At 35.2% G+C, this 13,454-nt stretch overlaps 1 protein-coding gene across 3 annotated transcripts in view; it reads right to left on the bottom strand.

The window, feature by feature from the left end:
- Positions 1-3,639: 3,639 nt before the first annotated feature.
- HNRNPR (heterogeneous nuclear ribonucleoprotein R) overlaps positions 3,640-13,454 on the bottom strand; it is a 40,182-nt gene continuing 30,367 nt past the window's right edge. Inside the window, exons 9-11 of one of the 3 annotated variants that reach the window (XM_067015200.1) lie at positions 13,067-13,216; positions 10,143-10,264; positions 3,640-10,006 (exon numbers count right to left, since the gene is read on the bottom strand). In XM_067015200.1, the coding sequence (XP_066871301.1) occupies positions 9,394-10,006; positions 10,143-10,264; positions 13,067-13,216 (885 nt within the window). In that variant the 3' untranslated portion in view covers positions 3,640-9,393. The remainder of the gene's footprint in view (positions 10,007-10,142; positions 10,265-13,066; positions 13,217-13,454) is intronic. The other 2 variants (XM_059062186.2, XM_059062204.2) reach the window with 2 other exon arrangements.

The raw sequence follows: 13,454 nt of genomic DNA, 5'->3' as shown, positions 1-13,454 counted from the left end.
CTAACACAATACTCACACAACAGTATTATTAACCTACCATTAAAAAAAATGCTTGGCATAAGGAAACAGCAGAATATTTCTTTTCCATACTTCATCTATAATATTTATTTTTCAAAATAAAGTTTTAGAATTGAAAGTATCAGTTCCCAGGGACTACATCCTAGTCCCTCTTTATATAAAAATGGATACCGTTTTTGGTATGGATACCTGCCATTTCTATTCTTTATATTTCCCATCTGTTGACCATAATTTAATCCATATAAATTATTACTATTTTTAAAATTTTTATTTATTTATTTATTGTGGTACGCGGGCCTCTCACTGTTGTGGCCTCTCCGTTTGTGGAGTACAGGCTCCGGACGCGCAGGCTCAGCGGCCATGGCTCACGGGCCTAGCCGCTCTGCGGCATGTGGGATCCTCCCGGACCGGGGCATGAACCTGTGTCCCCTGTATCGGCAGGCGGACTCCCAACCACTGCTCCACCAGGAAAACCCCCATATGGATTATTTTTAAAGTCATCTTTAATGATTTTCTTCCTTAATCTGCTTTAATTTTTTACCACCAAAGGCTTACTTTGATCTGATTAATGAACGTTAACTTTTTTTTGTAAGTCAGAGATTTCAAGAAAAATAATACCACATGGCTATTTTTTGTTACCTATTAAGCCTTTCCTTTCTGAGCTGTCAGAAGTTATTTTTATTTTATCTTCTATGACTTTTTAAATCTGTTTTCTGATATAATTCCTAAATAAACATGCCACGACACTTCCTCAGCCACCTAGTCTTCTTTGCTTTTTCCTTCTTATCTTCCATCAGTTCCCTAAAACTATTAATGCCTGATTTTCTAAAATCATTTCATGTTCTTGCAGATATCTTAACCTTTCCTTGGGATCTAAACACAACTAACATTTGTGGTGGCCATTACCAAAGTTTTAAATCTCCAACTAGATCCACCTAAGACCAACCATCCTACAAACCACTGTAAACATCGGCTGTTGGTATCTTTTCTACTAAGGTCTACTCTCTAAAATCCCCCCATATGTGATATAATCTATGACCATGCTATTTATTCAAAGTGTAATTAGGGACCTTGACACAACCTACGAGCACGTTAGAAGTGAAGATTCTTGCTCCTGTCTCAAATTATTGAATCAGAATCTGCATTAAAAAAAAAAATCCCCAGGGATTCCCATCCACATTAAAGTTTGAGAAACACTGCTGAATGGTGAACTGTGACCTAAACAGTTTAACTAAAAAGTTAAAATAATCACCAGAAGTTCTTGCAAAATTATTCTGATAAATGCAACAAACGGTCTTATTTATCTTTTTCCCACCTTTGAAAAGTCAAATAAAAATGACATTACAACTAACAAGCATACTTACATTACTCTTCAGGATTTAAAAAGACATTTCAATAACAATATTTATTGTTGGTTATATTTAAATAGATCAAATTGTTTTCCACACCAACTCTACATAGATGATACTTAAATACTATTAATCTGATAAGGTTATATATACTTCTTAACAGGAAGCATGGAAAGAAAGTTTCAATATGATAAGCCAATGCTAAACATGTACCATCTAACCAAAATATTTAGTTTTACCTAACTTGCCAGAAGTATGCCCAAGTCGTTCTGACCAAAGCAATTGAGGTACTTGAACAATAACAAAACATATAAAAACACATACCATTATAATCAATAGGTTAAAATAAAAACAAGATTTGTCTTGATATTTTTCACTTTTTTTCCCACAAAATTTCAAAATAGTGATTTAGCTGCTAAACAGTAATGGCCTTTTAGAATATATTAACCTCTGCTTAATCTACATAAAAACCTAGGCAACTGAAATTTGCAGATTTAAAGGATTCCTGGCGGAAGCTTGAAATTAACACCCCGAGAACCACCTGTATAGATGTCTCTGTCTCCAGATTCTATTAAAAAGTGCTCAATATAGTACATGAGATCTCTAATTATGCAATATTTTCATATTTAAGGAATTATCTTCCCCTTTACATGTTTGAAAACTGAGGCTGAGCTCCTTTTTCACCAATGTTACTATACTTAACAATATTGGTCCTCACCTTTAACACTGTGGGAAAAAAACTTTTAAGTGATCAAACCTCACATTATTTTAAAAGACATGACTAAGTTGTACAATTTTATGACTAATTTAACCTCCTGTCCTCTTAATAAATGGACAGCTAGGCCTAAAATCACCCTTAGGGAATTTTAAGTAAACAGGTGAATAAAACACTACTCCTGCTTATTAGTTTTTTGAGGAAATGTCTATACATGATTGTGATTTCAGTCACAGATTTCAAGTCTAAATAAACAGAAATGTGATCTCTTTCATAGCAACAGGAAGATATTCCCCTATGTGAATAAAATATACTCCATAGGGAAAATACTTAATAAAAACTTATTTCTAAAAATAAATAAATTTAGGGCTTTAGGTAGGAGCCAAAAGACACCAATAGAGCCTAAGCCTAAAATGATCATCAAAAATCAACCTCCTTTTATTTTTGGAAAACATACACCATAAACCAGTGAGCTGCACCACCCCTGCCCCAATCCGCCCCCATCCCCAGCTCTGCCAACTCCTAAAGGTGTCCAAGTTTAGATATTTTTGCTGTCAGAACATTCCTTACTGTCTCAGTGAGTGACCTCTTGATTTGGGGGAAAAGGAAAATAAAAACAGTAAACTCATTCTGGAAAATATTGACCAAAGAATTTTGTCTATTCTTTCTTAAACAATAGGGTACACTTTTTCTTCCCCATAGCTCACATTTACTTAACAGTCTTCATTTAAAAGAGACAAGGCAGAATGTATTACTACTCCTTCTGAATGGTTTCTTACTCGATTTATTTACAAATCATTAGGTCACTTTCCTCCTAAATCCTTACTGTTATATGGTACAGTATTCAGAGGAATGAGCACATTACTTCCAGTAAATTTCCATTCTGAGTTGCAGAGCTTCTACCTTTTTGACTGGTAAGGAACTAAGTACACCTTCAAGGAAAAGAAGTCAAAAGAAATACTACTAGATTAGGGATATCTTTAAGACAATGGGATCAGTATGAAACAGAGAGCCCTCTATATGGTATTTCTTACACACTGGAGATATTTCCCAGTGATGCACCTAAATCCTCCAACATAGCCTTTCTCAAATATTCCCTCACTTCTCCTTCACTTGCTGAAATGTCATGTCAAGGGGTCAAGGACACTGGGAGAATAAAACGCCTACTGAGAGCACTGTACAAGTGTTTCCCTTTGCCCAACTCTATGTTTTCTAGGATCATTTCCAATGTGGATATGCCACAATTTCATCAGAGAAGCTTTATAAGTAGCCTATTACGCCAAAGACAACAATCCCATCTGACACCTGTAGACCCAGTTCTAACCCCAGTAAAGCTACTTCCTGATACTCTAATAAACCCACTAGAGTTCATTCAGTACTTTTATTTTTACTATCCCACTCCTTCACTACCTTCACTTGAACAGGTGCCCAATATCTAGTGCTAAATTTGAGGAACAGAGCTCCATTTGACTACAAGTCTCAATTATAGCACTATTGAATCTTTTTTGCACAATTGAACCAATCACACCCCACCCAAAATCACCAACACAACACTTTGAACATGTTAGATTTTATTAAAAATATATAACATTGTACAAATATTCCAACACAGTTATGGTACCTGAACACTGTACCAAAAGCATTAATTTTTATTAAACTGCTGATTAAATGGTCTTGCAAATGTTCCTATTTTAATATTCTCATGTTACTGTATGCGTATCAGCAATGTAATGTTTGCAGGAGCTTTCAGCTCAATTATAGAAATAGCCTTATAACAGTACTAAACATTATAATAGGACTCATTAAAGTACAATTCTGTCTATGTTACTGAACAGGCTAGAGAAGTCCCCTTTGTCCAACCATCATAAATGAGACATCAAGATACGCAATGTTCATGGGATCCTGACAAAGTTACTACAGAAAATGAAAGCCCTTTTTTCTATTTGAGGAATTCAAGTTTTCCCCCATAATGCTTCCTTCTTTTTTGGTCCCATGAAATGTATTTTATTGTTAGTGTATAAAAGCCAGCAAGTTTGCACTGCATTTTCCTTAAGTTATATGAACCCCTCAGCATTACTTGAGTGTTCCTATTGCTAATTATAAAACTTCCCTAGGATAACATGGTATTAAGTGCAATCTAAAAGTTCAACACCCCGATCATTTCTATCACTAATACATGCATAAAATGTGTCAGAAGAGAAACAAGTACTTTAACACAATGATACAATCACTGCAGTTCTTAAACTATAATTTCATTGTAGTAATATACAGCTACTCTATAGCAAGCTTACAGAGAAAGGTTTACATTCATGACACTGACTAGCCCTTTAATACCTAGGAGATTCTCCCTAGACTGATACGCTCAACCAACAAAGGCATAAAAATACTGAGGAGGTTCTAGGCATGAAAATTCATAATTACTTTTAACCAGTGCTTATGTTATACTACAATTACTTTTTATGTGGTAAATAGTCAGAAATGCCTAATTATTACATTTAATTTCCTCAATTTATACATTACCATCATAGAACCCCCTGAGTATGAGATTTTGCTCTTCAGTAATGACCTAAAAATCTACTCTAATTCTATCAATATCTACTAATCCCATCAGCTGTCCTGGGTTTCAGATGAAACACAAGTTGATAGATTTGTGTTACTGCTATATTCAAGGTCCTAATATTTCAGTTATGTAATTTCCTCTTGACCTAAAGTCATCATATCAAATGTACCTTTAAATTGAGCCCACTCTTGTTTGCCAAATTGCTAAAACTTTTAAGTTTCATTTTATAATATTAGTATCTCTTTTGGAGGACTTTAAAAAATAATTTATCCTAGTGTTTAAACCTTCCATTCTATTGACACCTTCCTATTTTTTACTAATATTCGTGTGCAATAAATATTTTAAAAGATGCATTATATGCTCATCTACCCCATAAAAATGTAAATATAAGGAAAATATTACAGGGATTGAAATCACATAAAATAAAGCAAATTTACTGTTTCTCCAAGAGATTTATTTACAGTCTATCTTGACCACTTAAAATATACCCTGAATATTTCATTACTTCATACTTGCAGGCCTTTCCTGCTAATCTATGAATTTGAGAATAAAGAGTATGAAGTACTTATTATATGTTCCTATTAAGAACCGAATTACCTAATATTAAAGTCTTATTTTTCTACATGGCTGACATAAATGCCCACTTACAGAATATGGGCATTCTCCCAAACTTAATGACCCACTACTGACAAAAAAAAAAAAAAAATAGGAAAAAAAAAGTTCTTACCAATAATTCCACTGGTTATCGTCCCCAGCGAACCCCACCTAGCAAGTCGACATCATGACATGTCAGGTCAGGGCAGCCTCAACCTCGCTTCCCTGATAGTCAGGTGATAAAAGGAAGGAGTTAAAACAGGAAAAGTACACTTGCAGATTTCTGGATAACATCTGAAAATGATTAAAAAACAGAAACAAAACAAAAAACCCAGAGCTTCTGGTAACCTCTAAATAAAAAGTATATATGTATATATATTTAAAAGGAAAAGAAACTTTCCTAGAAAGATTAATAATGATCACTTCCAATTAAATATTTATATTAAATTACTGACCAATACATTAAATATGTAATATTTTTAAAGTTTAGTGTTTGCATTTCAAAAATAAAAACTAATCAACAAACTTCTAGTGCAAAAGTAAACATGCCTGGTCAATGGATTTGTCATTCTGGATTCTCTAGTCAGTCACCCAATCCACTGTCTTAGAACAACTAAGTTAACAGAAGCTCCCATTCTCAGAGAAACATAAACACACTTATAAATCCAGTGCACTCTTTCTATAAGGCTTTTTCTTAGCTGCTCACTTAAGTGGCTTCACATAATAAAGGACAACAATAACACTAACAATTCTTCTATATACTTTGGTTGGTTTTAAGAATACTGAATAGTTCAATATAATAAAATTCTCTTTGGAAAAATCAAAATGGTAAATTTTAACATCTTCAGAAGTCTTTTTAATTGACAAGTGATAGCCTTATAGCAAGTATTTACTGGAAGGGTTTGGTTTTTACAAATAATACACAATTAATAAAACGTAGGTATGATTATCCAAATGGGCAGGAGGCAAATGATACAATGAGTTTCAAGAATATTATATGGCTTTATGCTAGGAATGGAATTTTATGTCCCTTTTCTTCTGGAATTTAATATATATAATTTATTTCGATGCATGCTGACCTTTTTAAAAAGAGGGTTCAACTCCTAAATCACATTTCAAAGTCAAACGAGAGAAAAATTATCTACTAACAGAAAGCATTGGGCTTTCTTATGCAGAATAACCCCAGTAACTAGAATAACTGAAAAACAATTATGCTGAACTCTTTTGTTTAAAAAAACTATCTACAGAACCATAGTAACTCAATTTCCACATCAACTGATCAAATAAACTTGGAATTATTAAAAATCTGGCTACTTATTAGAACTTTTTTGCTTTTAAAAAATTAAAACACCATCATATAAATACATACATTTAAGCAACTGCTATAAATGAGTGATCAAATAAAAATTAGTATTTCATTATGGGGAGGGGGCATATATATGTCAATCTCAGGAGGGTACCTACAAAGAAGAGGTCATCCTCAATATAAAGTAAAAATCTTTCCCAACACACACGTTACTGTAGCAGGCTCAGAAATAAAACCAAATGAATTAGGTTGGGGAACAAAAAAGATGGCGAGAGTCGGAAATCAGATTTCCCAGAACTCATAATTTGTGCTTATTTAAGAAAAAACCTCATGCAAATCTAGAATAAAAATCTCAACTGATATTTTTCAGGTTTGTATATTATTTAGATTGTTAAATTTACTTCTGTGAAAATTTAAGCTCTGAAGCTATTTTCTCGGAATAGCTTACAAGAAGACATCAACAAGGGAAAAGCTAGTGAGATTTAATGCTTATAAAGTTTTGTCTGTTAAAAAACCTATAAGGCAATATTAGAGGGACACCTCTATAGATATATTTTTAATTGGTGAGAGCGAAATGTAATTTGTAATTAAAGAAAAGGATTTTGACATGGAACTTAGGTTTGATTCTTATGTTCTTGCTAGGGTTTATATTTTAGGATGGGCGGGGGAAGCACATAAATTACTTTTTCAGAATCACTTCTATTCCCATTCCTAATTTTGTTCCTAAGAACTTTGTAGCTGGTAACATCTAAGTTGTAAGAAATACAAACAATTCAAATTTTATTTCTAGATCCTCTCTTCTTTCCAAGAAAAATCAAGGTTTTACTTAAGTCTAATTTAGATTTATAGTTACAGCTTCAAATTGTATTTTCAAAGTTTAAAGGCAGAATTTAAAGAATGTTTGGTGTCTTTACTTGCATACATGGGCATAAGAAAAACAACCAGATCTAAGCTTCATCAAATAGGTACCCATGTTAACTTGACACTACTATCCACAGCAATTATATATAATTCCTTTATCAGCTTCCAAAACATAAAAGGAATATTAACAAGGTCTGTTAACTTACTGTGCTATGTAATAAGTATACTTTTAAAGAGAAATCAGATATATTGACTTTCATCAGCAAATATTCATTTTCCTCCTCAAAGTCAAAAGAGAAGCCATGAAACCCAAAATATGATCTACCTGAGCTCACAAGGAATTAAGTGGCTTATAATTTTGAGATCTAATACTCCTGTCATAAAAGACACCAAACAAGAACAAAACACAAAATAAAGGTGTGTCCATTTTAATTATTCTCCAATGGCTTATTTTTATAATTTAAAAACATTTTAGATTCATCTAAGAATAGAATAGAAGGGAAAATTTTATTGGTAATTTGAAAGTGATAGAGTTTTCTGCACTGTTAGGGTCAGATTCTTTTGTTCCTTTTATTCTCAAGCAAAGAAAAGTAGTTACAATAAATCAGAATTTCTAAAGGAAATGGAAATAGATGCTATGACTTGGCCAACAAAACTTTAGCCATTCGAGTAGTAAAAAAAATTAAAATAAGAGGTATTAACAGAAAGTCAGAAGTAGGACTACTGGATATTTTTAAGCCTCTCTTAATAAGGCATGAGTGCTTCTCAGAGTAAATTTACATAGCAATAGGAAATTATATTCCTAAACCAGTAACTGAAGTGGTAGTCACAATCATGTATACTAGAAGTTTACATGAAGTTTAGTCCGCAGAGCAATTGACGCCACAGTACTAACATTTTTTCCTGTTATGTACATTCACTCCAGCAATAAGGTCTTCAGACAACAAATTATCCTTTATAGAAAGAATGTGGGTCAAAATAAATTGCAGTCTGCTTCCCCAACCCCATTTTATTTAACGCAAATTATCCAATGCCTGCAAGAATGTTCAAAAGCCTTTGAACCTGTTTTTAATAAAAATAAAGGATAAAATTGCCAAATTAGAAAAGACTACGAGAGAATATCAATCAGTGCAGTGCTATTTGGAATAAATACTAGAATTTAGTCTAATTCTCAGTCTGATATCCACGATACATACTGGAATAGACAAGAAATTTTGCATGAATTTGATCACTCACATAGGCAGTTATAGTTTGAAAACAATATTCCTCGCAAGGATTACGAATAAAATAATGTTTTAGGACACAATTGAATTTGAAATAGGTAATGTTTTGAATAGATTTTTGAGTTTTATTGAAATCTTACATGAACAAGAAATTGGAAATACAATCACATCAAAGAACAAATTGTCACGGCTTTGACGTTTAAGCCAAACAAATTTTGTAGGGCAGATTTCAAAAAGGTGTGAAGTTATAACAATTTAAAAACACAGTTGACCTACTTCTAGGAATGCAAAACATACAATCATAGGTTATTTTCAATACAAGAAAACTTAAATTTGTTTGCTTTAATTTCTTAAAACTACTAAGACAAAGCACTAGCTTGTATTTTTATTTACAGCATACTCCATATTGCTAGGTAATCTATCCCAAATCCAAAAAATGAAGCTGTCCAAAACCAAAGGTTCTGCAAAATCATGATTTAACAGTGTGCTCAGCTTGTTTTGAAGCTAAAATGAAGCCTGAAAGGATAAAAGCATTGTAACTCCCAGAATAAGGGAACTCTGCAAGCCCAATAATGTCCAAGAGCATTTATGAAAAGAGGAAAAAATAAAAAGACTTGAGTATATACACAATAGTGATTTCTTCAGCCCAATACAAATGGCAGCAAATTGCTACTTAAAGATGAAACAGATAAGCCAATTTTTTTTTGAAGGATGTAGATCTAGAGCCAATCGTATCTTGCCAGTATCATTTTCAAGCCCTCACTTGTCTATTTCCACTGTTGCCCATAAGTATCCTGATAAAATTCCTGGTTGTCATTATTGTAACCATAGTTACCAGAATAGTCACCACCTTGCTGAAGCGGCTGTTGAGCGATGGGCTGGGAACCCCAGTTCTGTTGGTTGTTGGTCTGACGGCGCTTGGAATCAGGTTGGTTGTACCCATCTGCCTTTCTCTTGCCTCCTACATTGCCCCCACGGTTGCCCCGAGATCCACGGGAACCACGGCCTCTCTGCTGTTGTGCAGGACCCCCTCTGCCACCCCTAGAGCCTCTTGGTGGTCCCAAAGGTGCCCCCCTTTGTGAATAGCCAGCTCTACCTCTTGGAGGTGGTGCTCCCCGCCCCCTTGGTGGTGGTGGAGCACCTCGCCCTCCCCTTCCTCCTCCTCTTCCTCTTACTGCATAGCCATCATCATAGCCGTAGTAGGGATCTTCATAGCCTCCACGATAGTCGTGATAATCATAACCATAGTAATCATCATAGTAATCTTCATAGCCATAGTAATCTGGAGGGTAGCCATATCCACCTCTCCCCCCACCACGACCCCGACCTCTAATTGGAGGTGGCATACGAGGAGGAGGGTGATAGTAATAATCTTCATACCTAACAATGGAGGGAAGGGAGAAAAGAAAAAACAAATTAGTTTGCTTCAAGACTCTTCCTGACTTTTAAAATTACCTGATCTCTGTTATCAAGTTATTCTCTGTTCAAAGATGTATTTACTAAAATGTAGACTCACGCAGTGCTTCTGGAGGCCTGTCTAGCAGCTTGGCGCTCTTTCCTTTTCTTGTCTGGTGGCTTGGCTAAGACTATTTCAATTTCTTCCCCTTCTATTTCTTTGCCATTCATTTCATCCATGGCCTATACAAAATTAGGAAATAAATTTACTTTACACATAACAGTACTTTAAACATAACAAACATATCTGTGCCATTAATACACTTGATAAGCAATTTACCTCACAACTATTTTAATTTGCAAGATGAATATACCCACCAACTTAAAAAAAATACACAAAAAAAGTACTTGTTCCCCTCAATCTTACTTTCTTATGTGTAAATTATGTTGAGAACAAAACTGATGTCCTACCATTATATTTAAAAAGATAAAAGATTGGGGCTTCCCTGGTGGCACAGTGGTTAAGAATCTACCTGCCAATGCAGGGGACACGGGTTCAAGCCCTGGTCAGCTCCACATGCTGCGGAGCAACTAAGCCCGTGCGCCACAACTACTGAGCCTGCGCTCTAGAGCCCGCAAGCCACAACTACTGAAGCCTGTGTGCCACAACTACTGAAGCCCACGTGCCTAGAGCCTGTGCTCCGCAACAAGAGAAGCCACCGCAATGAGAAGCCCGCGGACCACAACGAAGAGTAGCCCCCACTCTCAGCAACCAGAGAAAACCCGCGTGCAGCAGTGAAGACCCAATGCAGCCAAAAATTAAATAAATGAATAAATAAAAAATAAAAATAATAAAAATTTTAAAAAGATAAAAGATTGCCAGAGAGCTGCCTGTTGCTGCTACTTAAATCCAAAAACTTAATTCTAAATAACTTCCAAGCTTAGCCAAACCAAAGCAGCAATTCACATCTGGAAAAAGTACCAGTAGTAACAAACTTTTCAGGATTCAAATTTTTAAACAAACATGTGGCATTCAACATGTAGGTCTTAAATTGTTATTCTATAAAAATTTTAAGGATTTGAAACATAAATGAGGTTATCAGTGAAATTCAATAAGATACTGACCAAAAAAAGCCTAGGTCCTGGCTTCCCTGGTGGCGCAGTGGTTGGGAGTCCGCCTGCCGATGCAGGGGACGCGGGTTCGTGCCCCGGTCCGGGAGGATCCCGCGTGCCGCGGAGCGGCTGGGCCCATGAGCTGTGGCCGCTGGGCCTGCGCATCCGGAGCCTGTGCTCCACAACGCGAGAGGCCGCAACAGTGAGAGGAGCGTGTACCACGGAAAAAAAAAAAAAAAAGCCTAGGTCCCCCCCACAATGCTTAACCTGGAACACACTCTGCCTGAGTAGTTAAAAGCACAAAGCCTAGCAAAGGCCTGAACTAATGAAGATTCAAGTACTCACCTGGAAACAGTAATCAAAAGTATTCTAGGCTCTAGTTTTTTATTTATGTAGTTCCACCTAATAGCCTCTGCCATAGGGTTCAGGGTTCAGGTAACTCAGTAACAAAGTATCACCTCCTCACCACAGCTTTTCTGTTCCCTATACAACCTTTTCCTCTCTGGATATACATAATAAAATGCTCTATCCATAAAGAACATTTAGTGCTTTACAAGTATCTAGACAAAGATTAAATCAGTACCTTCCTCTAACTAGTTTTTCCCCTTTACCATCTTAGCTTTTGGCTGCTTCAACTAAAGCAACTAAATGAGTCTATAAAAGCTTCCTGGTATAAACCAAAGAATGGAGCATCTGTCTACTCCCCTCTGGCCATCCTCTGATTTCCAGTTACTGAGCTAGATATCTTGCAATTTCAGAGACTTCTTTGGCAAACCACCCTTGAAAATTATTTTAAATTACGAACAACCAGTTATTTAATACCAACTGATTCAAAAGGAGTATTTAGAAGGTATAAAGGTATAAAGGTATTAGTTATCTGTGCTCATACCATTGGCAATTCAGAAGCCACACATTAAATTCTGTATTAAGCTGTGAATTTTATAAGCAGTACTGTCTCACTAATTAGCTTCCATCAAAAAGCAAACCAATAAATTCTAACTAGTCAAAGATTCTATAAGGCACATTTTAAAGCAGTACCCTGAGCAGGAAACAAAAACTGCTCAAATTAAAGGTGGCATCACTTTAACCGACAGAACATGCAGAAAAAGAACCAGGCCTGAGTCACCAAGGATTTCGGATTTATCTCCCCAATTACATAAAAAAGCTTTTATTTTGTCTTGTCTTTTGTTTTGTCATCCCCCTCCCCTGCCTTTCTCCAGAAAGAAGAGAGGAACAAGAAACCTGAAATTTCACCCACTAAGGATGGTGCTGATCCATTATCATCAGAAAGCAGCAGAGTATTCGGGTTATATGTTCTAGACACCGTGTGAAAAGACTTTTTGCACACTTTTCAATACTATCATCAACAAGTAAATTAACTATTCCATGCAAGAAATATTTCTAACAACTACTGAAGCTGGCAAAACACAGTCAATACTATGAGGATTCTAAAATGACTAAAGAAAGGCAAAACTATGAAGAACTAACCATTCCCTCAGAGCACAGCTACTGAATTAAATGTGTTGTACTAGGTATGAAGCCATGTACACTGCTCAGTTCCATTCATAGGTCCACAAACCAAGGTAAACAAAGTAGTTACGATACACTCATTACCATTTTAGTATTTACACCAGCTAATTACTATTCCTTGTAACATTTTCAAGGTATCATGCCATCAAACCTTAGGCTTACAAAAACAATAGAGATTAAAAATAACTGGCCTGAGATCACAAACCCAGTTAGTAATAATCAGGCTTTGAAATATGGAGTCTTACCTGTTATACTACTATCACTTCACAGAGATTATTAAAAGAAAGTTCCAGAGTTCGGTAAAAGCTGAAAACAATTTTATTTGCTTTTAAAGTCACTTTATGTGTTTAGCAAGTTTCAACAAAATTCAAGTATCAAAAAACAAAATTTTAAATCTTCTACCTTAACAGCTGCTCCTCTGTCTTCAAAATGAACAAATGCATAATCTTTCAACTTCTTCACTCTTTCAAGTTTCCCGAATTCAGAAAACGACTTTTCCAATATTTCTTCTGTCACTGTAGTAGCCAAGTTTCTCACAAATAAAACTTTCACCTAATATAACAAATATACAAATTGGCATTGGCTACTTAATTTTAGCTGAAGTCCTATATTAAAGTATTTCTTCTTATCCTCATGGCATAGGCTTTTCTTCTCTAAAACATTAAGTGTTAAAAGTGCTGTGATCTGGTAACTGACTATACTGCTGAACTGAATAAATAAGCATTTTCAGAACTCTAATGGAAAACTGATGAATTCATAAAAGTGCTAACAAAAGATCAAGATGAAAAAA

Source organism: Kogia breviceps, chromosome 1 (assembly GCF_026419965.1).
Source record: "Kogia breviceps isolate mKogBre1 chromosome 1, mKogBre1 haplotype 1, whole genome shotgun sequence".
Lineage (NCBI taxonomy): Eukaryota > Metazoa > Chordata > Mammalia > Artiodactyla > Physeteridae > Kogia > Kogia breviceps.
This window is presented reverse-complemented; position numbering and strand designations above follow the sequence as displayed.